This window comes from Rattus norvegicus, chromosome 5, assembly GCF_021556685.1.
Source record: "Rattus norvegicus strain SHRSP/BbbUtx chromosome 5, alternate assembly SHRSP_T2T, whole genome shotgun sequence".
Taxonomy (NCBI): Eukaryota; Metazoa; Chordata; class Mammalia; order Rodentia; family Muridae; genus Rattus; species Rattus norvegicus.
Window position 1 is genome coordinate 172,616,329 of NC_141538.1, and position 27,275 is coordinate 172,643,603.

Here is a 27,275-nt window from a genome sequence, read left to right on the forward strand (position 1 = left end):
ACTGTTGGGGATCAAATGCTGGTACTTATCCAAAGTGGTCCCACCAGTAAACGTAAGGACCAGAGACACTTTTGAGGGCATGAGGCATTGACAGTATGTGTGAAACACTCCCAAGATTAGCTTCAGCTGTTCCTGGAGGTGACAGTTTGCCTGGGAGCCAGGAGCAGAGGGATGGACACTTCCCTTACATTCTCCCCTACCCCTGCTTTATTTTTTAAGCTTCTCTGTGGCCTGGAGCTGATCACCTTTCACTTTTTTGGTGTGAGAATTGAGGGGGCTGTATTCTAGAACATTCTGTTCTGTTTACCAGGACCCGTACCCACTGGGACCAACCAGTCAGTGTGTGTAGGGGGTGCAGCTCCAGTTCCTTTGTAGAGGAGTTGGACCCACTACTTTTACCAGTTGGAGGTCATCTGGCTATTGGGAATCCTGGCCCAGTCTCACAAGGGCCATAATCACCAAACCCAAGGTACTCGTTGGCTCAGCTTGTTCTTAGCTAACCAACATGCAACTTGAAGGTGATTCAGAAGGACCTTCCTCTGGAGACCTGACATTGTCACTTGTGAGTACTAGAGGGGCAAATTGTATTGGTCACAGGTGGACAAGGACCAGTTCTCCTTTGCAGTGTAACCTGGGCCTGTGCTAATCTCTTAGAAGACAGGCCTAGGGGACTGACAGTGGGGTGACAGACTAGAAGATAGATCACCAGCCACTCCATTGCCAGGCTCCGTGCCAAGGTCAGCCTGGTAGGGTTCATGTAAGTAGAGGGAGGACCACTAGCTAGGAGGGGTAAGCAACCAGGTAATGAAGTCCTACTTTTCCAGGCCCTTTGTTGTGGTTTAGGGTAGGGCTGCTTCTGGGCCTGAATGAGGTATGTGGGGTAAAGTCTGGGAGATTTGTACACAGCTTCCTAAAGTGAAGGAATCACTTGGATTCACCTCCTTGGAGGTGTGGGTATGAAAGATGCCATAGAGAGTTGACAGCCCCAGCTTAACTAAATAGAAATCCTGCTGAGAGGAGACCAGAGACTGGGCTGGGGAGAAGCAACCCAGCTCCTCCCATCTCCTTAGAAAGGGGTGATGGAATCACTGGTCATAGGGGTCCCGCCCCTGCCCCGCCCCACCCTGCCCTACCCCGCCTTCCATGCGGTGGAAGTTCCCTGTGTGAGTCCTCCCCTTGGAGCCTGAGAGGCTTAGGAAGGAAGGAGGTCTCTTTTGGTGGCAGAGTTGCCGGCAAGGGCACTGAGCAGGAGGATAGGACGGCAAAGACGAAGAGTTCTGACTCCTCCTGCAGACATGCACCAGCGGCTGCTGGGCTCGTCCCTGGGCCTCGCCCCCGCGCAGGGGCTCTGAATGCCTGCCGCCGCCCCCATGAGCACACTGGCCGGGGCTCCTATCCCTAAGCCTCTACTTGCGGAGACTGAGCCATGTGGGCTTGGGGCTGGGCTGCGGCAGCTCTCCTCTGGCTACAGACTGCAGGAGTCCGGGCACGACAGGAACTCAAGAAGCCTCGGCAGCTGGTTGTGCGTGTGGATTCTCCCAATATTACCACATCCAGCCATGAGGGATTCCCAGGCTCCATCAAGGTAGGCAGAGGCAGGGGAGCATGTAGGTATGCAGCTCTAGGCACAGCGTCAAAGCTCAGACTAGCCCTCCTACCTCGACAGCTTTGCTCTCCTATTTCCAGGTTGCTCTGCATAAGACCTTGACCACTGGTCCTGGCTTAGAGTTTGCTGCAGTCAGGACGGTCCCCCTGGCCTGTGGGGGAGCTTCCCTCTGCCATGCCTGGTGGGTCTGACAAGAGGGACTCCTGGTGGGGCAACGGTTAACGCTTTGAAGCCTCAGTGTGTTTTCTGATGCCATTAGATATAATTGCTTTCTCAAGTGAGGGCAGAAAAGGACTTCGGGCATCCTGGTAAATGAATGGGTCACCTTATGTATCATAACTTCTAAATAGGAAGTAGCTTGACTAACCTGTCCCCTGTGTTTTCCAGGGGTCCTGTGGTAGCCTTTCTGCTGTGGCAACTTACATGCAAAGTACCCTGTTCTTCCAGTCCTTTAGAGACAGGAATCTCCTGAGCGCTTGTCTCAGAGTCCCTACTGCAGCCGTCCTGTGGGCCCTCAGGTCAGGAAGGGAAATAGCTTTGACCCAAACAGGATTCTCCTGGCTCTGAATCTTTGATCCTTGCATCTCTCCTTCTTAGGGTGTCTCTGTGTTGGCTAGCTTGGCTGCCTCTCAGCCCACATCAAAGCACCTCAAGCCTGAGGCCACATTTTCCTGATAGGCAGAGTGAGCAGAGCTGAGGGATTCTAAGCTGTGGGCAGGCAGAAGGCAGATTATGACCTCTCTTATTAGTAGCTTCTGCAGGTGTTGGGTCCTGAATAACCGTCCTTGGAGATAACTAGGCAAGGGAGGCTGTGTCCACCCAGTTGAGTGGAGGCAGTTTTTTCGGCCCTGCCCTGGGTTGTCTTTCCAAAGATAGGACAGTAGACAGTTTGAGAAGATAGAGCAGGGATAGAGCCTCTGTGAACTCACTCTCCAGGTGCCCCTGCCTCTGCGCTGGGGTGGGGCTTGTTCTACATCTCCTTGTAGTCTTTGCCCTTGACTCAGCAGTGTCTGGTGCTGCTCTCAGTGCCAAGGGGTCAAGCAGATGTCCTTGCATCTGTCCCAGGGCGGGACCCAAGGGGGAAGCAGTGTTTGCAAGTCCTTTCTAGCCTGCTAACCTGTCTGGAAGAGAACATCTTTAGTTCCAATTAGGATCTCCAGCAGCCACCTTGGTCTTACTCAGGACTGACCTTGGACTGTGCCAGAAGCCTTGGCTTACTTCATTGGAAGGCAGGAACATCTTGGAACAACCAGACTGTCACAGCTAGGCTAGTGGCTGCCACAGTCCTGTGCATTCCACACACTGCTGGCCTGACGTATAGATCTCCTCCACATCCTAATTGTCCCCAGAGATGGGCTTGGCCCTTACCAGGCATACTCTCCCCAGCCATGCCCATGTGTCTGTAACTACCTTACCTCATTTAAGGCCAACCTCTTGTTAGAGACACACCAGGCTTGCCCCATATGAGTCCATTATGCCCTTCTTCATGGAGCAGGGCCAGAGGGATCGTGGTCATTTTCACAAAGGCCCCAGGTACTTTAGTGTCAGGTTCTTGCTTTCACAGAGGCCCAGACCTCACCTTGCCTATTCCCTCCTCCCGCCCCTAACACTCACACTCATGGGGAGACATCTAGGTTCTGATCAGGGAGAGTCCCTTTGGGCCATGACCCGAGTTATTCCAGTGACATCTTTGTGTATGCCCGAATATTCCACTAAAAGTTCACAGATATCTGTGGGGTCTATTAGGACAGAGGCCGGGGGCCTGGCTGTCAGTACACTAGCCTTGCTTCTCTGGCTTTTCAGCCGCCGGAAGCCTCTGGACCTGAGCTCTCAGATGCCCACATGACATGGCTGAACTTTGTCCGACGGCCGGATGATGGGGCCTCTAGAAAACGGTGCCGTGGCCGGGACAAGAAGTCGGTAAGGCCCTGAGCTATGTGAGACCAGCCCTTATGGGTTCCTTTCAGGTTCTCAGCACAGGGAAGGCGGTCAGGGGTGGGGGCACCTACTCGGATTCACTTCTTTTACCTCTTCTAGCGAGGCCTCTCAGGTCTCCCAGGACCCCCAGGACCCCCTGGCCCTCCTGGTCCACCTGGTTCCCCTGGTTTGGAAGTTACCCCAGAGGCCTTGCTGCAGGAATTTCAGGAGATGCTGAAAGGTGAGATTGCCCTGTACCCAGCCTCTCTCAGAAGCCCAGGAAGCTCTTACAGGACTAGAAGGGACCTGACCCAAAGCGGCCCTCTCCACAGAGGCCGCAGAACTTCGATTCTCAGGGATACCGGACTCGCTGTTACCCCAGGAACCCAGGCAGCGGTTGGTGGTCGAGGCCTTCCATTGCCGTTTGAAAGGCCCTGTGACGGTAGACAAGAAGACTCTGGTGGAACTGCAAGGATTCCAGGCTGTGAGTGGGAGCACAAGTCAAAATAATATTTATGTCTGTGGGGATTATACACCCAGAGGACAGGATACAGGAGTAGTCCCTTATTGGCAAGATGGGCCCACAGATATCTCCAGACAACTCTTGCTGGACACATGCCTGCATTGTGCCCTAGAGATACTATCGTAGAGGATGAGAGCCAGCCTCTGTTGAAGTCAGGAGCTCCAGTGTGCCTCACCTTGTACTAAGACAGAAGTAAGGCCTAGAATTGCCATCCCCTCTATTAGCTTTGGGGTACTATCCACCCCCTGGAGCCTGGAGCCTTTGCTCTAAGGCCCACATGGGTGTATGCATACAGGTCAGCCCTGTCCTTTCCACAAAGAGAATGAGGCCCAGGAAAGACCTGTTTCGGGTTGGGCTATATAGGTGCCTCGCTTCGCTAACGGGTACATGGTGAGGATCCAGGCCCCAAATGCAGCTAGACATCTCCTAATCTCCACAGCCTACTACCCAGGGTGCCTTCCTGCGGGGATCTGGCCTGAGCCTGTCCTTGGGCCGATTTACAGCGCCAGTCTCTGCCATCTTCCAGTTTTCTGCCAGCCTGCACGTGGGTGAGCCAGTCTACATATACAGTATGGGCGGTGGGTAGGTTATCCCTTGAGGGTGAGTACCTCAGAGATGCCATCTACTCCACTTGGGGCCAACCACCCTCAACCCTGGCAGACACTTGAGCCTGTTCTGGGCAGTGTCCTGAAGTGCCCCCACCCACCCACTGCCCTCTCCATAGACCACAGTGAACTGCAGGGCAGAGGCCGGTTACGTACCCGGGACACGGTCCGTGTCCTCATCTGTATTGAGTCCTTGTGTCACCGTCATACGTGAGTCTCACCCGTAGTCCTCTGGGGTCTTTTCTGGGACTGAGATTACAAGTAGCCACCTTGAGGGGTGTCTGGGCACCATGGGCCAGTGGCCTCTACACTGATGCCTTGTGGTGCTACGCCCAGGTCCCTGGAGGCTGTGTCAGGCCTGGAGAGCAACAGCAGGGTCTTCACCGTGCAGGTTCAGGGGCTGCTGTATTTACAGGTAAGCAACAGGTGGGTGGGCTTCTCTGCCTGCGAGGGCCTTACAGCTTAGTACAAGTAGTTGCTCCAGCCCTCTGAACCTTTCCTTGTGCCTAGGAGGAGAGGGTGCTGCCTGGTCAAGGTATTTTTAGGTCCATATGGCTAGTGCATCAACCGTTGGGGAGTATTGGCTCCAAATGCTATCCCTATGGATGGGTGGGCTTCTAGGTTGGGACCACCCACTAATGATGATGTGCATTGTGACGTCTTTAGTCTGGACAGTATGTCTCTGTGTTCGTGGACAACAGTTCTGGGGCAGTCCTCACCATCCAGAACGGCTCCAGCTTCTCCGGGATGCTTTTGGGTACGTAGAGGAACTGAAGAGATGATTGAGGATTGCAGAGCCAACACCTTGCTTCTTAGAGGAGCTGAAAAGGACTACTCCCCCTTTTAATAGTTTTCATAGCAATAAAGAACTCCAAACGTCTTCATCACCCTTGGGTGCCATCTGGTTATTGTGTTGGTAGAAACGGAAACTGAGTGGCCAAGTTATGAACAGGAGAGGTACAGCAAGCCGAAGATTGTCCACATGTGATTCCAGAGCAGAGTGTAGCACCAAAGAGGCACCAGGATAAAGTCCTCTCACATGGTCTCCAGATAGACTCCAGCCAGTGGTGGGAGCGAAGCTTCCCGGCAGTTTCTCTCCCTGCTGGGGATTGAGTTGACCCTGAGGCAGAGGCAGGCAGATGTCTGAGTTTGAGACCAGTCTTGTCTACAGAGTGCATTCCAGAAACCCTGTCTCGAAAAATAAAACAAAAATCCAAAGTCTCTCTTAAAGTACAAAATTTCTCAACAATAGCCAAAACCTCTCTATAAAACCAACAAAACAAAACAACAACAAACTGCCCAAGTTAAATGCTTTATTATTTCAAGAGAAAAGAACCAGGGTACAGCCACAGCCCAAGAGTATAAAAGTTCAGTGCTTCATGTCTGGGATCCACTCACCATCTTCTCCAAAGGGTCTTGGCAGTTCCACTTCGATTTTGCCACCCACAGCACAGATGGCTTATTTCATAGGCTCAGGATGGCTCCCATACCTGTTGTCCTTGACATCTCCAAAATGCTGGGTTCTCCGTGGCAATTGGGCTCTCTTTTGGGAGCCTCATGTTCCAAACTTCAACTTCTCTCAGTTACCCCTTCAGTTCTGGAGCTTTTATTTCGACTAAGTCTTTACCTTTATCAATGGCCTCTGAAAAGTGCCAGGTCTCTGCTGCTTTCTATGACCCTTCATGCCTTCAAAACCAGCATCACCTGAGGAAACTGTCACATGTTACCAAGTTCAGCTGCTAGCAGGAGGTACAGCCTTGGCTGCTTCTGGATCACAGCTTCTGTGTGCTGACCCCACAGAAATGCTTTCCAAAAGATTTTCCCTCAGTAATGGTGGTCTCTTCTTAATCAAAAGGATTCTTCAGCTCCAACTCACCTGTGTCAATTATCCCAGCAGGCAAAGACTTCAATTTAGTGGTCATAGTCTCTTGTTAATAACAGCCAACTCTTCAGCCCTAGCTAACCAGAACCAAAGATTTTTAATTAAAAAAAAATAAAGCAAATAGCTGATAATAATCTTTTAGGGACACTCAAACTTCGCTCTGAAACTTTACAAACCAGGCCTCCATCTTCTGAACTGCTCTCAGCATTGTCTTGTAAGTCATTAAACTCTGGGCTATCTAGCCCCAAGTTCCAAAGTCCTTTAGCAATCCTCCCCAGAATACATTGTGATCAGGTCTGTCACAATAGCATCCCACTCCTAGTACCAATTTCTGTCTCAGGACTTCTATTGCTGTGATGAAACACTATAATCAAAAAACACATTGGGGGGGGGATGGTTTATTTTAGTTTATAATTCTCAGATCATATCCCAGCAATAAGGAAAGTCTGCCTCAAGGCAGAAACCTAGAGGCAAGAAATAAAGCCAAGGTCACAGAGGAGTGCTGCTGACTGACTTGCTCCTTGTGACTTGCTTAACCTGGACCCCCCCCCTCCATGTCTCTCCCTCCCTCTCTCCTTTCTTTTTTTTGGGGGGGTAGGGGTGGGGAGACAGGATCTGCCTATATAGCTCTGACTGTCCTAGGACTCAGATCTGCCTGCTTCTGCCTCCCAAGTGTTGGGACTAAAGGCATGTTCCACCACACGTGGCCAGGCCAGGCTAGTCTTATGGAAGCATTTTTTTCAATTGAGTTTCTCTCTTCTCAGATGATTCTAGCTTGGTCAAATTGGCAAAACAAACAAACAAACAAACAAACAAACAAACAAACTAATCAGCACAGAGCCCCTGTGGGACCTGTATCCTATGAGGAGGAGTCCATACACGGGGGAACAGAAGGGAGCGCAAGGGTTTTATAAGCAATATACAAGCTTGCCCACTTCTTAGGCAACTAACTATGTACCACTCTGGAGAGCACCTGCAGGCTCAAATGTGGTAAGACGACATTTGGGCAAACGGGCCCAGGCCGAGGCAGGAGTTCCCCTTCTTTCCACCTTCCCCAGTAGTGGCAACCACTCTTCAAAGATCAGAGGATGTGCAGGGTAGACCTAGCAGCCCATCCACTGCAGTCTTCAAGGTAGGAACAGTGACTAATGTGAGGCCCCTCTAGCCCTACACTATTTTGTCTCTGGCAAACTCCCATCAAAGAATAAAATATTAGCTTCAGGATGTCCCAGCTGGCTGAGCTTCCAAGATACTATCTCTAGTTGGCACCTGACTTCTCTCAAGATAAAACCATGGCAGGCCATCAGAATTCTGTCTTCAAGGCTGAGCAGGGGAGAATCTCCCTTGCTCTGGAATGATCTCCCAAAAGGAAATATACAGCAGAGGAAAGGGATCCGCTCAAAGGCCTGTGGGCGGCATGTAAGGTGAGGCAGTAGACACTGGAAGAGGTCAAAGTGTGTGTGCTGTTATCTCTCACCCAAGAGCTTGACCCTCCTTGAGGTACGATAGGAGGGCCCCTCCCTAGGGTCTTGCTGGGCAGTGAGGCAGGTCAACCAAACCAGGCACTGAGGTGGTGTGGATGGCGCCAGTCTTTGTAGTAGTAAGCTTGGCCACTGACCCATCTCCACCTTTCTTCTGGACCCCTACTCCCAACCCCCACTGTGGCGTCAGGCTGGGGCTGTCTGGAGAGATCTGTGTTTCACTTGACTGCAGCTTCAATGCCAGCTACTTTGATGGGCGATAGTGCAAAGCTTACTAGAGTCCTTACCCTAGCAGGAGCATACCAAGGTCACTATTGAGTAAATAGGAAGGGGTTCAAGGAAGGAGTAACTGTCCTCCCACTTGCCAATTACTGCAGTCCTCACAGACCTGGGAGCCCAGGCCAGATTTAAAAATCCACTCTCAGGGAACCCTCTTCCCTTTCTGCTTGTTGGCAGAAAGAGCACCCTTGTTGGGCAGTCTACCTGCTAGACCAAGGTCTGGAGCTCTCAGGTCTTCCTTCTAGAGGCCCAGGCCCTTGGGCTGTGGCTCAGTGGATCCTTACCCCCGGGGCCTCCATGTACACTATGGCAGGGGAAAAAGTTTACACATAGAGTGACTTTTCAGGGGCCCATTGGTGAGAGATACTAAGGATCAAGGTTCTGTGAGAAGGCAGCACAGGGACTAGAAAGGGGGAGGCACAGAATTATGGTTTGAATATCTCCACCTGCAGATCCATAACCACGTTACTTACATTATTAGGGTTTTCAGGGGCTGCCTCTCTGCATTATCAGGCCTGTAATTCCTCTGCTCCACTAGTACAGCATTACTCTGTGCAGATCAGGCTGAGGCTGGAAACTAAGTACCCAGTATGGAGGACAGCACCAGCCAGACTCTCCTAAGCCACATACAGGGCCTCCCTGCCCAGAGTCATGGTCTCTCAGCTTTGTTCTTTGGTCTCGTTGGCTGCTGTAGTGGCTGTAATCCCCCAGATGGAGACACAGAGAATGGGACTTGGGGCTCCACAAAGAGACAGAGGGAAAGGAGGAGATGAGAGATGAGGAGACACAGTGATCAGAGCCCAGCTCTGCAGAGTGGTGCCTGGGCAGGTGGCCAGGATCAGGGTGGGCCTTGTCTGGGCGCCTGACTCCACCTGCGTCTGTCTGTCTGCTCTTCCTCCCCATTTCTGCCCCTAATCGGAGGTCATTAGCCACTTAGCTGTAATTTCCTTGGAATGTGCTGTCTCCAGATGAGCCCTAGTGGCTGGGGGCCCAGAAGCAAGGGAGTGGTGTCTAGGGTGGAGTGGAAGGCTCCTACTGAGGGTCCAGGTAACAGATACAGGAATACACATACAACCTGCCCAGAAGACACAACACTCAGTTGGTTTGCTGTACCTGGCTGTACCGTACAGTTTTCTCAGTTCTCACATGGTCCTAGGCCTGATATTCCAGAGGTTCATGGAAGACACCTAGCATATCTACCCAGTCAGAGCTGTGTGGAGCAGAGGAATTATAGGCCTGGCCATGCACCCAGCCTGTGCATGGCATGCTATGGAAAACAGACAGACTAAAGCTGCTAATATTCAGGTGGGAGCTGGCTTGAGGGTCCCAAGAGTGGGGACGCATCAGGGGAAGGTAATTTTCTTCTACATTCTCCCATTTTGAAACTGGTTTGTGAAGTGGCCAAAGTATCTAGATAATTGGCTGGGAACAGAGAAAGCATGACCAGTGCTGTGCTGGACAGCCTTGGTTTGGCTCCTGATCCCAAGCCCTTGTTTTAGAGAAGCTGGAGGTGCTGGCTGGCCTTGCTAACCCCTTTGCTAGGCTGACTTCCCACAACCTCAGTCTGACCCTTATGCCTGCCAGACTAGGTCTTGGAGGTGGGGTATAACCACTGCCAGGAGCTCCTGACTTTCTTGGGAGGCCATACCCAACATGGAAATACTTGATCTGAAAAATCTTTCTTGAGTCTGGTTTTGGGCCAAAGCCTAGTTTAGACCTGGCCAGTCCTCCTTGGAGCAATATCCAAGCAGGTTTTGGGGGTGTGCTGTAGTGTTCAGTCAGTGCCTGATCCCTAAGTAACCTTGCCACCATGTCCTGGGCTGGAGCACAAAGAAGAACATGGTCTTCATGCTCTGTATGGCTTGAGAGTCCTTTTTAGGTTGCATCTCAAGCTAGGAGTTGGAAGGAGTAGGCAGCATCAGAGGCTTCTGGTCACAAACAAGGCTCTACGACCTACATTTTAGGTGTTATGTGGCTTTCCCAGTGCCAGTCCCCACACATACCCACCTTGTAATCCCCTTTGGGAGTTCAACATACAGAAGAGGACTGCTCATATCGGCCTATACATGGTACCTTAGAATATAGATAGGCAGTCTTGACTTTTGATTGGGTCTGTTCTAAAGGACCCTTGGGATATTTGCTCTCTATTGGGCCCCCTGAATTTGGAAGCAGTGTATCATCCTTAGACACAGATCCAGACTACTTATTCTGTAGAAAAACCAAGAGTGCCTGGTTAGCATTGTGGGTGCTCTCTTTGGAGGTGTTCCTCTTGCACATCTGTGTATACTTGTGAACCTATATAGGCAACTTAATGTCTTCTGTATAGGTGATGGCAACAGTGTGTGGGTATGTCTTGGTATGTTCCTACAGAGGCACCCTGAGTGTGCACGTTAATTTGTAGTGGAGGGTATCTGTGTCTCCAGAGATCTCTGCTCTGAATCCAGGAAGAACCATGGAGTAGATGTCCAGTTGATTGGAACTCTCCACAGCAAGTGGTCAAACTCAGAAGTAGACATAGTTCTTGTCCTTGGTGCTGGAAAGACCCAGTGGCATGGGTCCCAGCAGGACCCAGTTCCTGCTGAAGTCAGCTAGGAACTCCAGCATAGGATGTATGGCTGCTCAGGCCCTTGTACTAGCTTACTGTGAGTACATCTCCGGTATCTGAGGTTCCCTGGGTGGAAAAAGTGAGTGAAGAGGTCAAGGGAGAGAGGCTGCCCAGCCCCAAAGGGGCTCCTGGCCTAGTTTACAGCGGGAGCCTTGTGTGGACTCTGTGCTGCCCACAGAACACTGGCTTCAGGCAAGCTGAAATATTCATGACTGACTGTAGCTTAGAGCAGAACACAAAGTTCTGTGTTTGGGGGCACTGTTCACTGACTGGGCTTCGCCAATCTGACCCTAGGCTCCCAATTGAGGCCACTATGGGTTCTAAGACCTCAAGGCTCTACTCCTTCCAGGACTGTTGCTGGGGCCTCCTGCAGCCAGCCCCAGATCCTCCATGCTTAGTTCTGAGAGCTGAGGCAGGCAGGCTGAGAAAAATCACTCAGGTATGGAAAACAGCTTTGATTCTACTTGTACTGGCTGCCTCCATTGGCATGTCTGTCTGCCTATGTGTCTGGCCTGTTATTCATGTGGGCCTGGATGAGTGGGTTTAGGAACAAAGGGTCTTTGTTTGGGAGGATCTGGGGCACAGCCCCTTGCTCTGGGGCAGTGAATCACAGGCTCTTCCAAGAGATAACATCAGTTTTGCAACAGCCAGCGTGCACACATGTAGCCCAGCCCCAGCAAGACTCCAGCTTCACCTGCACCCACATCCCTGAGACAACTCTGCTGAAACTGATGATATGAGGTGACAGCCGGAACTGGAGTGAGCAGGAGCCACACGAACTCCATTTTGGCCACTGAAGTATCTGTCCCATACGGCTGATATATCCCCAACCCCAGCCACTTCCTGGCCTTTCCAGATACCTCCATAGCGGCTCTGGGGTAATGGAATTTGCATTCCTAGGGCTGCCCCTGTCTCTGCCACAGGAGCATCTCTCAGGAACAGGACCCTCCAAAGCAACTGCAGGGGATTATAGCGGATTCTTCCTCTAGTGCAGGCTCGACAAGGCTAGGTAGGCCCCATTGGTATGCTGGAGGGCAAGACTGACCTGCCACCACCACAGGGACTTGAGCGGACACTGACCCTCACTTCCTCTCATGATTGTCAGTGGGAGACTGTGAGGATGGCCCACTGTAAAAGCTGGGTCAGCCAAGACCGGACGCCACAGGAGGGAGTAGCTGGGTATTAGGTTTCTTTCTTCTTGGGTCACTGAGCTTGGTAAGTCAGGTCCTGGCTTAGTAAAGCAGGCTCACATGGCCTGCTGTCATACCAGGCCTGGCCTCAAAGAGGCACTTGCTACCTACAGTGTTTACAGTATGAAGCTGATGTGGGCATACACCATGACTCCTGGATTCTCCCCAACTGGAGCAGTGTTCATCACCCACACCAGCGTGGCCGAGAGAGATACACAGTGTTGTTGGAAAACCCCCAGGCTTTTCTCTGTAGTCCTGTCAGAGAAGGGTGCTACACTCCACTGGGAATGCCGCTGAGGGCACGTTACAAGTCTTAGTGGTCACACCTCATGCAGGGGCCTGAGTCTGACTAGGAGATAAGACACAGATGAGGCTCAGATAGGCTGGGTCTTCTGAATGCTATGGCACTTGCCACCTCTCCCTTCTTTCCCCAAAAGTCTCCTTGGTTCTCATCTCTCGTTTTCATGCCTCCCTTACCTGCCATGCGAAATATCAAGGGTGAAGCAACCCCAGAGCGTGGCAGGAGAGAAGTTCGCCAGTGGTAGGACACTGTGCTGGCTAGTTTTAGGTTAGCTTGACAAGTTAAAGTCACTGGAAAGGAGTGAACCTTTGTAACCATTTGGGCTTTTCTGTCTCTGCCCCAGTTCCTAAATAATGACACAGAGGGTCATTTATTAATAAGCGAATGTCTAGGCCTGAAGGTAGGCATGTCCCCAACTAGCTTGTAACTCAATTATCCCATTTATACTGACCTCAGTTCTGCCACACGGCTGGCTAACTCTTCCCAGTTTCACATGTCCAACTTTCTCCATGTCTCCAGGGTAAATCTTCCAGCATCTGAATCTTTCCCAGAGTTCCTATCTCTTCCTGGAATTCCCACCTTTCCACTTCCTGCCTTTGCTATAGGCCATCAGATTTGTAACAAACCAATCAGAAGGTGAGAGAGGGAGTGTTTGCAAAACACTGAGGATGCTAAACAATGCCAAAGTCTGGTCTGTAATCAGATCTCTGCCAGTTCAGAAATCAGCATTTGTATATATACAGAGACAATGTTTACACAAAAACATCATTCAAACAAACCACAACTGAGAAAATGCCTCTGTACCATCTGGTTGTAAGACATTTTCTTAATTAGTGATTGACAAAGAGCCCAGCCTCCTATGGGTGGTGCTATCCTTGGGCTGATTATAACTTTAATTTTTTTCAAATCCTATTTTCAACGGTGGTTCTTAAAATGCTTTAACCTTCCCACCAGTGGTAGTGGAAAAGAAAGGATCCAGGGAAAGTGGACCTGTTTAGAAAGGTTCTCCCTGGGATTGGGGTTTTAGCTCAGTGGTAGAGCACTTGCCTAGCAAGCGCAAGGCCCTGGGTTCGGTCCCCAGCTCTGAAAAAAAAAAAAAAGAAAAAAAGAAAGGTTCTCCCTTCTGTGTTGTCTGGAAATCTCGGCAGTTCAGTTCACAAGTTAGCAAGCGGCAGCAGCTAGATCCACTTGCAAACACTTCGAGAATACACCAGCAGACCAGTTTGGTAGGGTTGGGTTAGCAGCAGTGGTGACACAACCTAGCAGACAGCCAGGCTGAAGCCTTGGCACAAGTTAGCAGGAGGGACCAACAGAAGCACCAGAAGTTCTCAGCTGGGCTTCTCTCAGAGAAGCAAAGATCTGTGAAGACTCGAGACCCACAGGCATTGCACAGCTAGCTGTACCAGCAAGCCAAGCTCTATCTCCATCACTCTTGTGTATTTATACTTTCCAAACATCATGTGTCCTCCATGTGTTTTGCTTCAGCACGGGTCTTACCTCAGCACAGGTCTTGCCTCAGCACGTGCAAAAAACTGCAGCACACCACCAGAAGTTTTTAAAAAAAAAAATTATTCATTTATTATATCTAAGTACACTGTCGCCGTCCTCAGATACACCAGAAGAGGACATCGGATCTCTTTACAGATGGTTGTGAGCCACCATTCGGTTGCTGGGAATTGAACTCAGGACCTCTGGAAGAGCAGTCAGTGCTCTTAACCACTGAACCATCTCTCCAGCCCCTACACCAGAAGTTTTTTGTTGTTGCTGTAAAATTATAAAAAATGACACTCGTCTTGGTTCCGGCGAGTTTCTACTCCTGAGGATCCGTGCACTCTAGCTGTTTCTCTGTTACTGCTTTCACACACCATCCCCTTGGTGGTTGTTACCATGTCTGAGACTCACACAGCGTTCTGTGGGGCCACATGGCCCCACACCAGGCTAGCCCCAAGCATTCTATAGACTAGCACGGTTTCCTGTCACAAACTCTGTTCATATTCCCAACACCCAGTGAAATCATTACTCAGCAAACTGGAACCCAACAGCCAGATGTATGTGTTAAATGCTCAACGTACAATACATCCACACAATTAACTTACAACCAGTTGATAATATATAATTGCCCACCTAGACATACAAAGCCCTGTACACACCCATCCCTTAAGAACATTCATAACAACCTGTAAATGTGCAGAGAGGAATCTTAACATCAGCCTCCATGTTCTCTCCACTGCTTCTCTTCCTTGCTTCAGTCTCCTCTTCTCTCTAAAACTTTTCTCCTGCCCATCCTGCCTTCTCGTCCTGGCCTTGTTCTATCTTGTACCTGCCTTCACCTGCGTGCATCCTATGGCATCTTAACAAATGGAACTCAACTATGCAATGTAAGGCAGACCTACATGTGTGTATCATTAGCAAAGAATCTTTTATCACACGTCCTTCACGTGCTTGCTTTAGCAGAACATCTCTCCAGAAGTTGCGTTAACGCCCTGGCTTCCTTTGATGATGAACGGTGTTATGGAAGTGTAAGCCTGATAAACTGTTCCCAACTTGCTCTTTCATTATTGTTTTTCATTATTGTTTTTTTTCTTCACCTCAATTAGTAAGCCTAAACTAGTATCCTTAAGATAGGCAGGGGTCCTGTAAAAGTAACTTTTTTTTAATGTGCCCTAGGCATGAAATAGCTTTGGCCACCAAGCCAGGTATCAAGCTAGGATGAACAAAGGACTGCCATCTGCTCTGTCCCTGACTGATATAAGAGCAACACCACAAACCAGGTGTCTCTTTGCCCATTGCCAGGGGGTTAAAAGTAACTTTTATTCACCTGTCATAATTATCATCTCCAAAGAAAACCACTGAATAAGCTCATCCTTTGTAGCTCTTTTTGAATTCTGGCTGGCTGGTTCAACTCAGCTGTTCTGGTTCAAACTCCTCTCCAGGCTGACTGATTCAAACTGGCTTCTCTCAGCTTCTGACTGAATTGCTCTGCTTGGCCTCAAACTAACTCTAGCAATCTGTCCTAATCTTCTGGCTTCTTCTCATTCCCTGGCTCATTCTGTCTTCACCTGTGTCTAGCTTGCTTTCTCTGCAACCTGTCTGTAAAATTGTCCCCGTAAAACTATCTCTAAACTCCAGGAACTGAATGACCATCAACTAAACTGCCACACTCAACTCCACCATACTCCACTGACTGCTGAGTGCCAGGATTAAAAGTATGTACCACGATACCTGGACCTCAGTTTTTCTGTACCTGGAACTTGCTCTGTACCAGACTGGCCTTGACCTCAGAAATCTGCTTGCTCCTGGGATTAAAAATGTATCTGTATTCCAGCCAGAATTGCTGGATTAAATTCCCCACCTCCCTTCCCGTTTTAGCTAAAAATTGTACACCATTTAACTATTACATCAGAAGCAATTATCAAACCCATAAACTTAACAGTCCAAATGTCCTTCATAACGGCAGTCCTGATCATTTGTCCTTTAGCCAATGTCCATTTCAGCATCAAGATTTTCCAGTCTGCCAGTCTGTCCTTCTTCAACCAGTTTGCTGAGTTGTTCCCATGCAGGGGTGTCAGCTTTCTGCTTCATCCGTGTTGCTGTCTTTTTGCGTCTTTCATTCCTTGAGTCACTTACTTGGATTAGATCTTTATCAATTTTGATGGTATCCAAAGTCTTTTATCACCTGCAGAAACATAGACAAAGCTGTGGCAGAACCTTCCCCTAATGGATACAATGTAGGTAGGAGAGGCCCTTGTTCAGGAGGCGGATCCTCTGGGTTCCACTACCAGAGGATTAAGTTTACAAATTAGAATGCTAGCTGCTGCGCCCAGCAATTGTGTTATCTGTTGTATCTAAACTAAGTTTGTGTGGTGTTTTCCTTCACGTGGTGATTCAATTGGATTCCAGAGAGAAAGGTACTGCAGCAAAGCGTGGTTTTGCCAGAAGTGCACCCCAACTAGCCGTGGGGATTTGGAAGCATGGGGCTGGCATGACAGTGACCCACCGTGGGAACTTAGCGAACCAGGTGGAGCGATTTCAGAGCTCTGGTTCGGAGAGTCTGCCAGACCGATAACAGGCTAGGTTGGTCTGTCCACTGGTGCCCTGCTGACGGCAGCGTGAAATTCGTGTTTTTTATTTCATGCAACACAAAACGTCTTCCCCAATGTAACATATTCCCTGACTTCCATTCTGATGTTGAAACATCTTTATACAGGTTGATCTAATTCAGGAGTTTTTCTACAATCCAGTGTCTTTCATAAGCTGTTGTTCCCGCCTCATTAGCATTCAAAAAATAAAGTTAATAAGGCATTATTCAGTCTATTTCTGGGAGTCCTTATTCCCCATTCTGTTTATTAAGCATCCCCTTTAAGGTACGATTAGATTTATCTATAACTGCTAGACCTGTTGAATTGTATCATATGCCAGAAATATATTTTATGTTATAATAAAAAAATCATTTTTCCTAGAAACACTTGGGAACATTATCAATCTTAGTTCATAAAGGTATCCCCATGATAGTCATCACTTCTAACAAATGTGCAATTATGGAATCAGCCTTATTCAGAACTCAAAGCAGAAGCCCGTTGAAATCCTGAATATGTATAAATTGTATGATTTACAAATTGTATTTTCCCAAATTCTGCAGAGTGAAACATACCCATCTGCCAAATTTAATTTCTTTGGCTACCCTTAGAGTTAGTAATGGAACTTGATTATACAAAGAAGAGTAGGACTCTTTTTTTTTTTTTTTTTTTTTTTTTTGGAGCTAAGGACCGAACCCAGGGCCTTGCACTTGCGCTTGCTAGGCAAGCGCTCTACCACTGAGCTAAACCCCCAACCTAAACCCTTGCTCTCAACGTTGTGTTTTTAAACAAAATTTTGAGACTTCTAGCACATTTCCTATTAATTGATCAATCTCTTCATTTCCTTGTGTCATTGGATCAGACAGTCCCATATAAAACTTCAATCACGGGCTGGAGAGATGGCTCAGCGGTTAAGAGCACCCGACTACTCTTCCAGAGGTCCTGAGTTCAATTCCCAGCAACCACATGGTGGCTCATAACCATCTGTAAAGAGATCTGATGCCCTCTTCTGGTGTATCTGAAAACATCTACAGTGTACTTATATATAATAAATGAATAAATCTTTAAAAAAAAAACTTCAATCATAAGGGATATATAATGGATAATTTTTGTTTTGAATTGTCTGTTGCATTTGTATACATAGTGATGTCAAGTTTGAATTATCAGGAATAAAGTTAGCAGTCTATATGTAACTCAACCCTCTCTGCATATCATGAGTCATTTATATTGATAGATTCAGAAAAATCTAATAAAACCATAAAAATTCTATGTAGCTCTGATTTTTAACGGGAGTATATGACTTTAAATTATTTTATAGTTCCTGACTTATAACCTGCCATTCGGCATAAAAAGTTGGAGTTTCAGAAATTGGTGTCCCTTTTACTATATGAGGAGAATCAAATTAGTTCTTCTTTTTAAAGATTTATTTATTTATTTTATGTATATGACTACACTGTTGCTGTCTTCAGACACACCCGAAGAGGGCATCAGGTCTCATTACACATGGTCAGGAGCCACCATGTGTTTGCTGGGATTTGAACTCACGACCTCTGGAAGAGCAGTCAGTGCTCTTAACCTCTAAGCCATCTCTCCAGCCCAAATTAGTTCTTTTTATGAACTGGAGTTGCTTGTTTTGGGATATTTGTTTTTAATTTCTCCCAAATAATTGCTACAAACTTTTTGGCGGTCTTCATCAATTACCCATAATGAGGTAATTTCAGCAATAGTGTAAGATACTATGATTTCTGCTGGGTCTGTCTGTTCCTGATAATTGACAAAGTCTTATTCTTCCTTTTACAATTAGAACAGAAGAGTTTTCAACATACGTTTTTAGTTTTTTCACTCAGTTAATGTGCTAAGAAGATCCATTCTACAATTCTGTCGGAGTCCCATAGGGGAATGAGTAGAAGGCAAGATAACTAGAATACAGTCAGGTGTGGAATCTACGTGGTTCACCCGTGCATCCTGCCGTTTTGGCTCTACGTGAGTCACTCCACTTCAGCTAATTGTCAAGGTTTGTTTAAATCTGAATTACCTTGTAAAGTTTGAAACAAATTACTCAACTCTTGAGTCCTAGTAGTTAAAGTAGTTGACCATACCCTGTTGTGATGGTTTGTAAATTCTCAGCCCAGTGAGTGGCACTATTAGGAGTTGTGGTCTTGTTGGAGTAGGTGTGTCATTGTGGATGGGGGCTTTAATTCCCTCATCCTAGCTGCCTGGAAGTGAATCTTCCTCTAGCGGCCTTCAAATGAAGATGTAGAACTCTCACCTCCTGCACCAAGCCTGCCTGGATGCCGCCATGTTCTTGCCTTGATTATAATGGAGTGAACCTTTGAACCCATAAGCCAGCCTCAATTAAATGTTGTCCTTGTGGGGCTGGGGATTTAGCTCAGTGGTAGAGCACTTACCTAGGAAGCGCAAGGCCCTGGGTTCGGTCCCCAGCTCCGGAAAAAAAAAAAAAAGAACCAAAAAAAAAAATGTTGTCCTTGTAAGAGTTGCCTTGGTCTGAGTTTCTGTTCATAGCAGTAAAACCCTAAGACACCTGTTAATACCTCCCAGTAGATTTTGAAAGTCATTAAGAGTTTGTAACTGATCTCTTCTGATCTGTGTCTTTTGTAGTTGAATCTTTTGTTGACTTAATTTAAATCCCAGATAGTTGATAGAATATCCTCTCTGTATTATTTTCAGGAATAATATGTAAACTCCAACTAAGTAAAATCCTTTTTGCTTCATTAAATATTCTAATGCATTTGCATAGAAACAGCCAACAAGGTTTCATCTACATAATGGTAAATCATGGATCTCAGAAATTGTTTAAAAATTATTTCTAGCAGGCGTACAAAGTATTGACATAGAGTTGGACTATCTAACATTCCTTGAGGAAGAACTTTCCATTGGTATCTTTTCACAGCTTGAACATTGTTGCAACTAAGTACTGCAAAAGCAAATTTTTCTCTATCTTGCTCTTGTAGGGGAATAGTGAAGAAGCAGTCTTTTAAGTCAATTATTATTATAGCCCATCCTTTTAGTAATAGAGAAGATAAGGGAATTCCAGTCTGTAAGGGACCCATAGGTGTAGATCAATTTATTTATAGCTCTTAGGTCAGTCAACATTCTCGAATTTCCATATTTCATTTTAATTGCAAACACAGGAGAATTCCAATAGTAAACCATTCTATATGCTGAGCTCCCATCTGCTCTTGTACCAGATACTCAAATGCTTCTAGTTTTTCTTTATCCAAGGGCCATTGGTCTACATACACAGGCTTGTCTGTCAACCATTTTAAAGTAGGTTTGTTGATTTCCCGACATCTCCAGAATTTCTTTTTTTTTTAAAAAGATTTATTTATTATTTATTCCATGTATCTGAGTACACTGTTGCTGTCTTCAGACACACCAGAAGAGGGCATCAGATCTCATTACAGATGTTGTGAGCCACCATGGGGTTGCTAGGAATTGAACTCAGGACCTCTGGAAGAGCAGTCAGTGTTCTTAACCACTGAGCCATCTCTCCAGCCCATGAGAGTGCTTTCAAGATATTATTAAGATATGAAGACAACAGCTATGGCTTGTCCTATGATAGCGGCGTGATGCTCATGTCCCTTGTCCACTCCTCCGTTGGTACTGCTCATGCCTTTACAGTCTAATGCTTTTACATTTGGTACACACATTCTGAAACACAAAGATCTCTGTCAACACCTGTCTTGTGTCAGGGTCTGATGTGGCTTTGTTTACAGCTGAAGCAATCTTTGCGAGAAATCTGTGAAGCCTTCCCCCCAAGAGCATACATACTGAATCATATGAATACAACCATATTGAATGAGTGGGACCCTTTCCTGGGCTTCTCAAATTTGTCCCAAGCTCTTAAAAACAATGCTCTATAAAGGCATTATCAAATGGAATCTGTTCTTGCAGGTCGGCATACCGCCCTTCACCAAGCGATTGATCGATAACGATATTCGTGCCCCTTGCTCTATTTTGTTGTTCAATATTTGCATTTCCTCTACCGTGTTAACTATGGTAGCTGCTGACCAGCCTCTAGCACAGCTGTTACCAAGCTTTCTGGTCTTGGGGAATAACTCTACTTTGGGTAGCCTAGTTACTTAACAGTTGTTTAACATAAGGATAATGCATTCTGTAGGAAATAATAGTTTCTAAAATACCTCAGATCTATCATTTCTATAGGATAATTATGGTCAGCACCATTTGCAGGCATGAGCCACACAATTACTGGGACAACAGGCCCCTCCTCTGGCGGTGCACTTGGCTTAAGATTTCTTGAAATGGGCTGCTTTTCTTTAACTCTGTCACCCTGCACAGCCTCCTGCTCCTCCTTCCGGCTTCCAATCCCACCCAGGAGCTGTGGGGAATTGAAACTGAAAGTGTACAGCATAGGGTAGAAGTGTGATCTACCGTCTAGCCCAGTTTGCTTCCCTCTTCTGTCCTGTGGGAAGTTCACCAGGTCTGAACCTCTTTCTGCCACTATTCGTTTCCCAAGAACTTCCATCTCTGCACATAATCTCTCCAGTTCCACAGCCAATTCTGTAAGCCTTTCAAAAATGAGGGGATAGAGCGACCCTTTTGGTTTTCCCATTTTACCCATTTTTTGTTTCTTAGACCCCTCCATATCTACCCACAAGTTTTCCAATCGCTTAGCCATTCTCTCAACCTTTTTTTGAGACAGAATAGAGGAGGAAGAAGAAGAAAAAAAAGAATAGAAATAACAGAAAATATATAATAGGACTAGAGAGATGGGTCAATGGTTGAGAGCACTGACTGTTCTTCCAGAGGTCCTGAGTTCAAATCCCAGCAACCACATGGTGGCTCACAACCATCTGTAATGAGATCTGATGCCTTCTTCTGGTGTGTCTGAAGACAGCAACTGTGTACTTATATACAATAAATCTTAAAAAAAAAAAAAGAAAAGAATTAATAGAAATAATAGGAAAAGAAATAATACAAAATCCCCTCTGGAAGAAAACCAAGAGATAGGCCAGAGGCAGCAGCTGCAGTAAACTTTTCTGCTGGCATCCTGTGTAGAAATAATTATTAATGATTCCCGGTGGCATGTTTGTTTGCTACCTGTCCTAAGGTCTAGGTTCCCGAATGAAAGACACACACCCAGCCTTTATATTTTAATATGCCTAAACAGCACAATACCTGGGTCACTGCCTAACCTCCATGTGGTTAATCCCGAGTTCTACCTTGGCTGCCCCGGACCCAGCTGAGCAGCCTTCTGGGCCGCTCTCTCCCAGCTCCTTCACTTGGCGGCTCTGCCTCTCTATCCTGAACTCTTCTCAGACATGGTGTCTCTCCTCTTCCACAATCTCCCTGCATGGTAGATCTCCACCTTCTCTCCTCCAGGTCGCAAGCCTGGGAACCCTAAAATTCTGCCTCTGTCTGCCCTCTCCACTTATTGGCTGTTGGCATCTTTATCTACCAATCAGAACTAACTGGGGACAGAAGCTACGTGCAGAAGTTCTAGTACAAAAAGTTTTTCCTGGAAACATAATTAGCATTAGAACACAAAAGTTAAAGTTCTGAAAACAGAAGATCCATTCCTTTGTACCCTGCTGTCTCCTCCCTGGCGTTAGAAACCCAGTTTCCCAGTCTGCATAGTTCCTTGTCTGGGTGCCACTTATAGGTGTATTTTTTTGGACTACTTATATCTTACCACCCTCCTTCTCCATCCAGTCCCTTCCAACCCCCCAACATTAGGTGCGAGAGAAAGAAGATTAGAGCAGAATGGGGCATAGATCTCTTTAAACTGATTAGGGGCGTCCTAGGGACACGTTTATTTTCCTTGTCAGGATATTCAATTTCTTCTCTTTGTTCACAACTACTTGACAAACCACATGGGGGAACAGCAGCCTCCATGGGTCTGCTCAGGGCTCTCGTATTTATACCATCTTGAGAGTCCCCATAATTCCAAATGTAAATTATCTGCAGCTGGCAAAAAATCATGCCCTTCCTAGAGCATGAGACAAATCTGAGTGACCGTGAGCAACCTGTTGCAGCCCATATCCCATACCTGGGATTAAAACAAAAACATAATCACATCACATAACTGAGTTTGAAAACAAAATTCCCACTACAGGGTTTGCTTACAGTTTCAGAAGTTAATCCATTATCATCACTGTGGGAGGGAGCATGGTGACATAGGCAGATGTGGGCTGGAGAAGTAGCTGAGAAGTGGACATCCTGATCTGTAGGCTGGGAGGAAGACTTTTGGCCTCGCGTGGGCTTTTGGAACCTCAAAACCCATCCTGGCAACTAAGCATTTAGATAGATGAGTCTTTTCATTCTTCCTTCCTTCCTTTCTCTCTCTGTATGTCTTATTCTTGTCTCCTCCTCTTCTTCCTCTTCCTTTTTTTTTTTTTTTTTTTTTTTTGGTTCTTTTTTTCAGAGCTGGGGACCGAACCCAGGGCCTTGCGCTTCCTAGGTAAGCGCTCTACCACTGAGCTAAATCCCCAGCCCCTTCCTCTTCCTTTTAAGACATGATTTCTTTCTTTTTTTTTTTTTTTTTTTTTTTTTTGGTTCTTTTTTTTTCGGAGTTGGGGACCGAACCCAGGACCTTGCAGTTCCTAGGCAAGTGCTCTACCACTGAGCTAAATCCCCAACCCCAAGACATGATTTCTTATTGTAGCCCTACTGGTCCTGGTCATTTTCTACACCAGGCTGCCCTCAAACCCAGAGATCTGTCTGCTTCTGACTCCCCAGTGCTGAGATTAAAGGTGTGCACCATGGTTGCCTGGCCAAATATGGATCTTTGGGGACCATTCTTTTTTTTATTTTTTTTATTTTTATTTTATATACAGCATGCCTGCATGTGTGACTGCAGGCCAGAAGAGGGCACCAGATCTCATTACAGATGGTTGTGAGCCACCATGTGGTTGCTGGGAATTGAACTCAGGACCTCTGGAAGAGCAGTCAGTGCTCTTAACCGCTGAGCCATCTCTCCAGCCCCCAGCCATCTCTCCAGCCCCCTGGGGACCATTCTTTTTCAAACCACTCTACCCACTGTCTCCTGCTGTCTTGGGGGGCGGGGGTGGCGGTGTTCCAACTCTGGCAAAGTCCAGGGTTTTTTTGTTTTGTTTTGTTTTTTGTTTTTTTTGTAAAACTGGGGCCTCCCGTGACATCACCTAAAGTAATCACAATTACAGAGACCTTATTTCTAGATAAAGTCTCTTTTATAGGATCAGCAGTTAGGGCTTGAACCTTTCCTGTGGAGTGCAACTCACTTCTTCATAGGATCCTTGAGAATCTTGGTCAGAGAGCAGAGCACTGAAGATGTGAGCAGTTGGATCAAAACTAGATGCAGCCGGAATCCTAGGGCTCCTACCAGCCCCAGCTAGAGAAACAGAGGTTCACATCAGCTTCAGGAGTAGAAGACAAGGATTCCCCAAGAAGAGGAAGGCAATAGAACGGAGCAAGTTCTTTCAGTGCTGTAGATGATCCCGAAGTGGGTCAGAGCCACACACCTGGACTGATTCACTGTGGACTTACAGGTCATGAGGTAGCACAGACCCCCTTCAGGCCTTTTAATAGTTTAAATGAAAAGAGCTCTCATAGACTCACTGAATGTCATTAGGAGGTATGTTCTTGTTGGAGTAGATTGGTTTTCTTGGAGGAAGTCACTAGGGGTGAGCTTTGAGGTTTTAGATGCTCAAGTAGGCCCAGTGTGTTTCTCTTTTGCTAATGCCTGCCAATCCAGATGTAGTACTATTAGCTGTCCAGCACCTTGCCTGCCTGTGTATTGCCATGCTTCCCACCATGATGATAATGGATTAAACCTCTGAACTGTAAACCAGCCTCAATTGATCATTTTCCTTTATAAGAATTGCTATGGTCATGGTGTCTCTTTATGGCAATAGAAAGTCTAACTAACGAGGTGGTGGTGATGTAGGCCTTTAATCCCACTACTTGGAAGGCAAAGGCAGGTGGATCTCTATGAGTTTGAGGCCAGCTTGGTCTACAGATTGAGTTCCAGGACAGCCAGGACTACACAGAGAAACCCTGTTTTAAAGAAACAAAAACAAAACCCAACCCAAAACACCACCCACCTAAACAAAAGCAGGACAAAAAGAAAAAGGAACAAAAGGAAACCCTAACTAAAACAAGCCTGATGCCAATACCTCATCCAATGGGCCCCACCACAGGTAAAATCTCAGAGGTCACTTAAGAGATGTACCAGTTTGGTCCCAAGTTCCCTATGAAGATGGATTCAGTTGTCTGACGTTCTTGTCTCTTAAGAGCTTAGCTACTGGGGCTGGAGAGATGGCTCAGCGGTTAAGAACACTATTCTTCCAGAGGTTCTGAGTTCAATTCCCAGCAACCACATGGTGGCTAGCAACCATCTGTAATGGTATCAGGTGCCCTCTTCTGGTGTGTGTGAAGACAGCGACAGTGTACATACAAACGTAAAATAAATCAATCTTTTTTAAAAAAGAGCTTAGCTACCTCCTGGGATCAGACCATGTGCTGAATGAATATGAATGGTCTCCATATGTTCATGTGTGAATGTTTGGTTCTAGTTGGTGAATTGTTCAGGAAGGATTAGGACGTGTGGCCTTGTTGGAGGAGGTGTGTCAGTGAGGGTGGACTTTGAGGTTTCAAAAGCCCATAGCAGGCCCAGTTTCCCTCTCTCTCTGAGTGTAACTTATGGATCAGATGTGAGCTCACGGCTACTGCTCTAGTGCCACGGATACCTGCTGCCACACTCCCTGCCATGATGGTCATGGCCTAACACTCTGTGACTGTAAGCAAGCACCCAATAAAATGCTTTCTTCTGTCCATTGCCTTGGTCATGCTGTTTTGTTACACAATGGGACATATAAAGGGATCACCTGGGATGACTTACCTACCAGGGCACTTTATCTTACAAGTCTTTTTCTTTTTTTAAAGATTTATTTTATTATATGTGAGTAGATTGTAGCTGTCTTCAGATACACCAGAAGAGGACATTGGATCTCTTTACAGATGGTTGTGAGCCACCATGTGGTTGCTGGGAATTGAACTCAGAACCTCTGGACGAGCAGTCGGTGCTCTTAACCGATGAGCCATCTCTCCAGCCCCAGTCTTTTTTTTTTTAATTAATTAATTTATTATATAAAAGTACACTGTAGTTGTCTTCAGACACACCAGAAGAGGGCATCAGATCCCATTACAGATGGTTGTGAGCCACCATGTGGTTGGTGGGATTTGAACTCGGGACCTCTTTAAGAGCAGTCAGTGCTGTTAACCACTGAGTCATCTTTCTGGCCCCTAACTTACAAGTTTTAAGAGGTTGTGGCTAGTACCATGACAGATAGTAAAGTGACCCAAAACCAAGGCAAAGGTGTCATTGGAAGGCAGCCTGAGCTCTGAAATTCATAGCCTGTCTGCTGGCTCCAGGACCACAGAAAGTAGATGACCACAAGTCACAGAGGGACAGTCTTTAGCTTTGAAGTATCCTTTCAGTTGTGACATCATTTTGCTCACAGCATGGATGGGGAAATTTAGCCAGCTTGTACTCTATCCAGCTTTAGAATTTAATGTTTTACGTGGGAGGTATGGGGGTCATTGTGCTCACAGATATGCATTAGGAGAACCAGGAGAGTTAAACAGGATTATCCCTTCAAACGGAGGGATACATAACCCATTAACTGTCCAAAAGGCTGGAGCAGACCGGGTTAGGAGCCTGTTGTCCTTTATGCTATCTATCCGAAGGCCACTAGATCCTTCCCAGACAATTATTGTGAGCTTGTCAGTTTATAGAACCTATCTTTATGGGAAGATGTCACATTTAGTTAATCCATAGAGTAAGGGTGTTTTCGTTGTTATTGTTTTGTTGTTGTTGTTGTTGTTTGTTTGTTTGTTTGAGACAGCTTTTCTCTCTATAGCCCTGGCTGATCTAGAACTCATTCTGTAGACCAGTCTGGCCTTGAACTCACAGAGTCCTGCCTCCTGTGAATAAAGGTGTGCTCTACCACTGCTGAGCTGAAGAACCCATCCTTATGGAAGATATCACATGCATAGCCACGTTTTATTGTACACATAGGTTTGAGTATGTTATTGCCAGGAAAATTTTCATCAAATTGTGCTGTCCTTAAATATGCCTAAAATGAACTACTTGGGGGTCAGACTCTCAAAGTTTGAGCCAACACTGTTGTGTTGAACTGAACTACCTTCTTGCCTTCTTTGGATTGTTACCGGGCTGACAAACATACTCACAATGACCCCTGCAGTTTTAGAGGTGGGCCTGGTGGCCGATGCCCATAATTACAGAATGCTGAGGCAGAAGGTCCCTGCATTTCAAGACTAACCCAGACTACATAGCGAATCTAAGGACAGTCTGAAACTCTGTGGCTAAAAAAAAAAAAAAAAAAAAAAAAAAAACAGAAAATTAAAAAGAACACTGTGGCGGAACATTTCTCAGCTCTGATTTTAATAAAGGCTCTTAAATGCTTTAACCTCTCTTCTAGTCCACCACCCTCCAGAGGTAGTGGAAAAGAAAGGTTATTAGGGGGCTGGGGATTTAGCTCAGTGGTAGAGCGCTTGCCTAGCAAGCGCAAGGCCCTGGGTTCGGTCCCCAGCTCCGAGAAAAAAAGAAAAAAAAAAAAAAAAGAAAAAAAAAAAAAGAAAGGTTATTAGGATGTGAGGGAAGTAGACCTGTTTAGAAATTGTTCTTTGGAGCAAATCTAACCTGTGTTGTCAGGAAACCAGCAGTTCGGTTTACAGGAATCAGCAGCGGCAGCTCGATCCACTTGCAAACACTTCACGAACACATCAGCAGTCAGGATAGGAAACACAGATCAGCAGGGGTGGCACG

The 27,275-nt window shown here is 46.7% G+C and overlaps 1 protein-coding gene and 1 non-coding gene across 2 annotated transcripts; one reads left to right on the forward strand and one right to left on the reverse strand.

Moving 5' to 3' along the window:
* The first annotated feature begins 1,164 nt into the window (after positions 1-1,164).
* C1qtnf12 (C1q and TNF related 12) lies at positions 1,165-5,540 on the forward strand. The gene is given in 8 exon segments (NM_001108000.1): positions 1,165-1,585; positions 3,410-3,526; positions 3,644-3,764; positions 3,856-4,007; positions 4,486-4,594; positions 4,771-4,861; positions 4,988-5,066; positions 5,318-5,540. Coding segments are annotated over 8 exon segments (927 nt in total). The 5' UTR covers positions 1,165-1,426; the 3' UTR covers positions 5,417-5,540.
* Positions 5,541-15,043: 9,503 nt separating this feature from the next.
* On the reverse strand, positions 15,044-15,187 carry LOC120103288 (small nucleolar RNA SNORA48). Its single transcript, XR_015621573.1, has one exon. It is a non-coding gene; the product is annotated as a small nucleolar RNA SNORA48 (small nucleolar RNA).
* Positions 15,188-27,275: the final 12,088 nt, after the last annotated feature.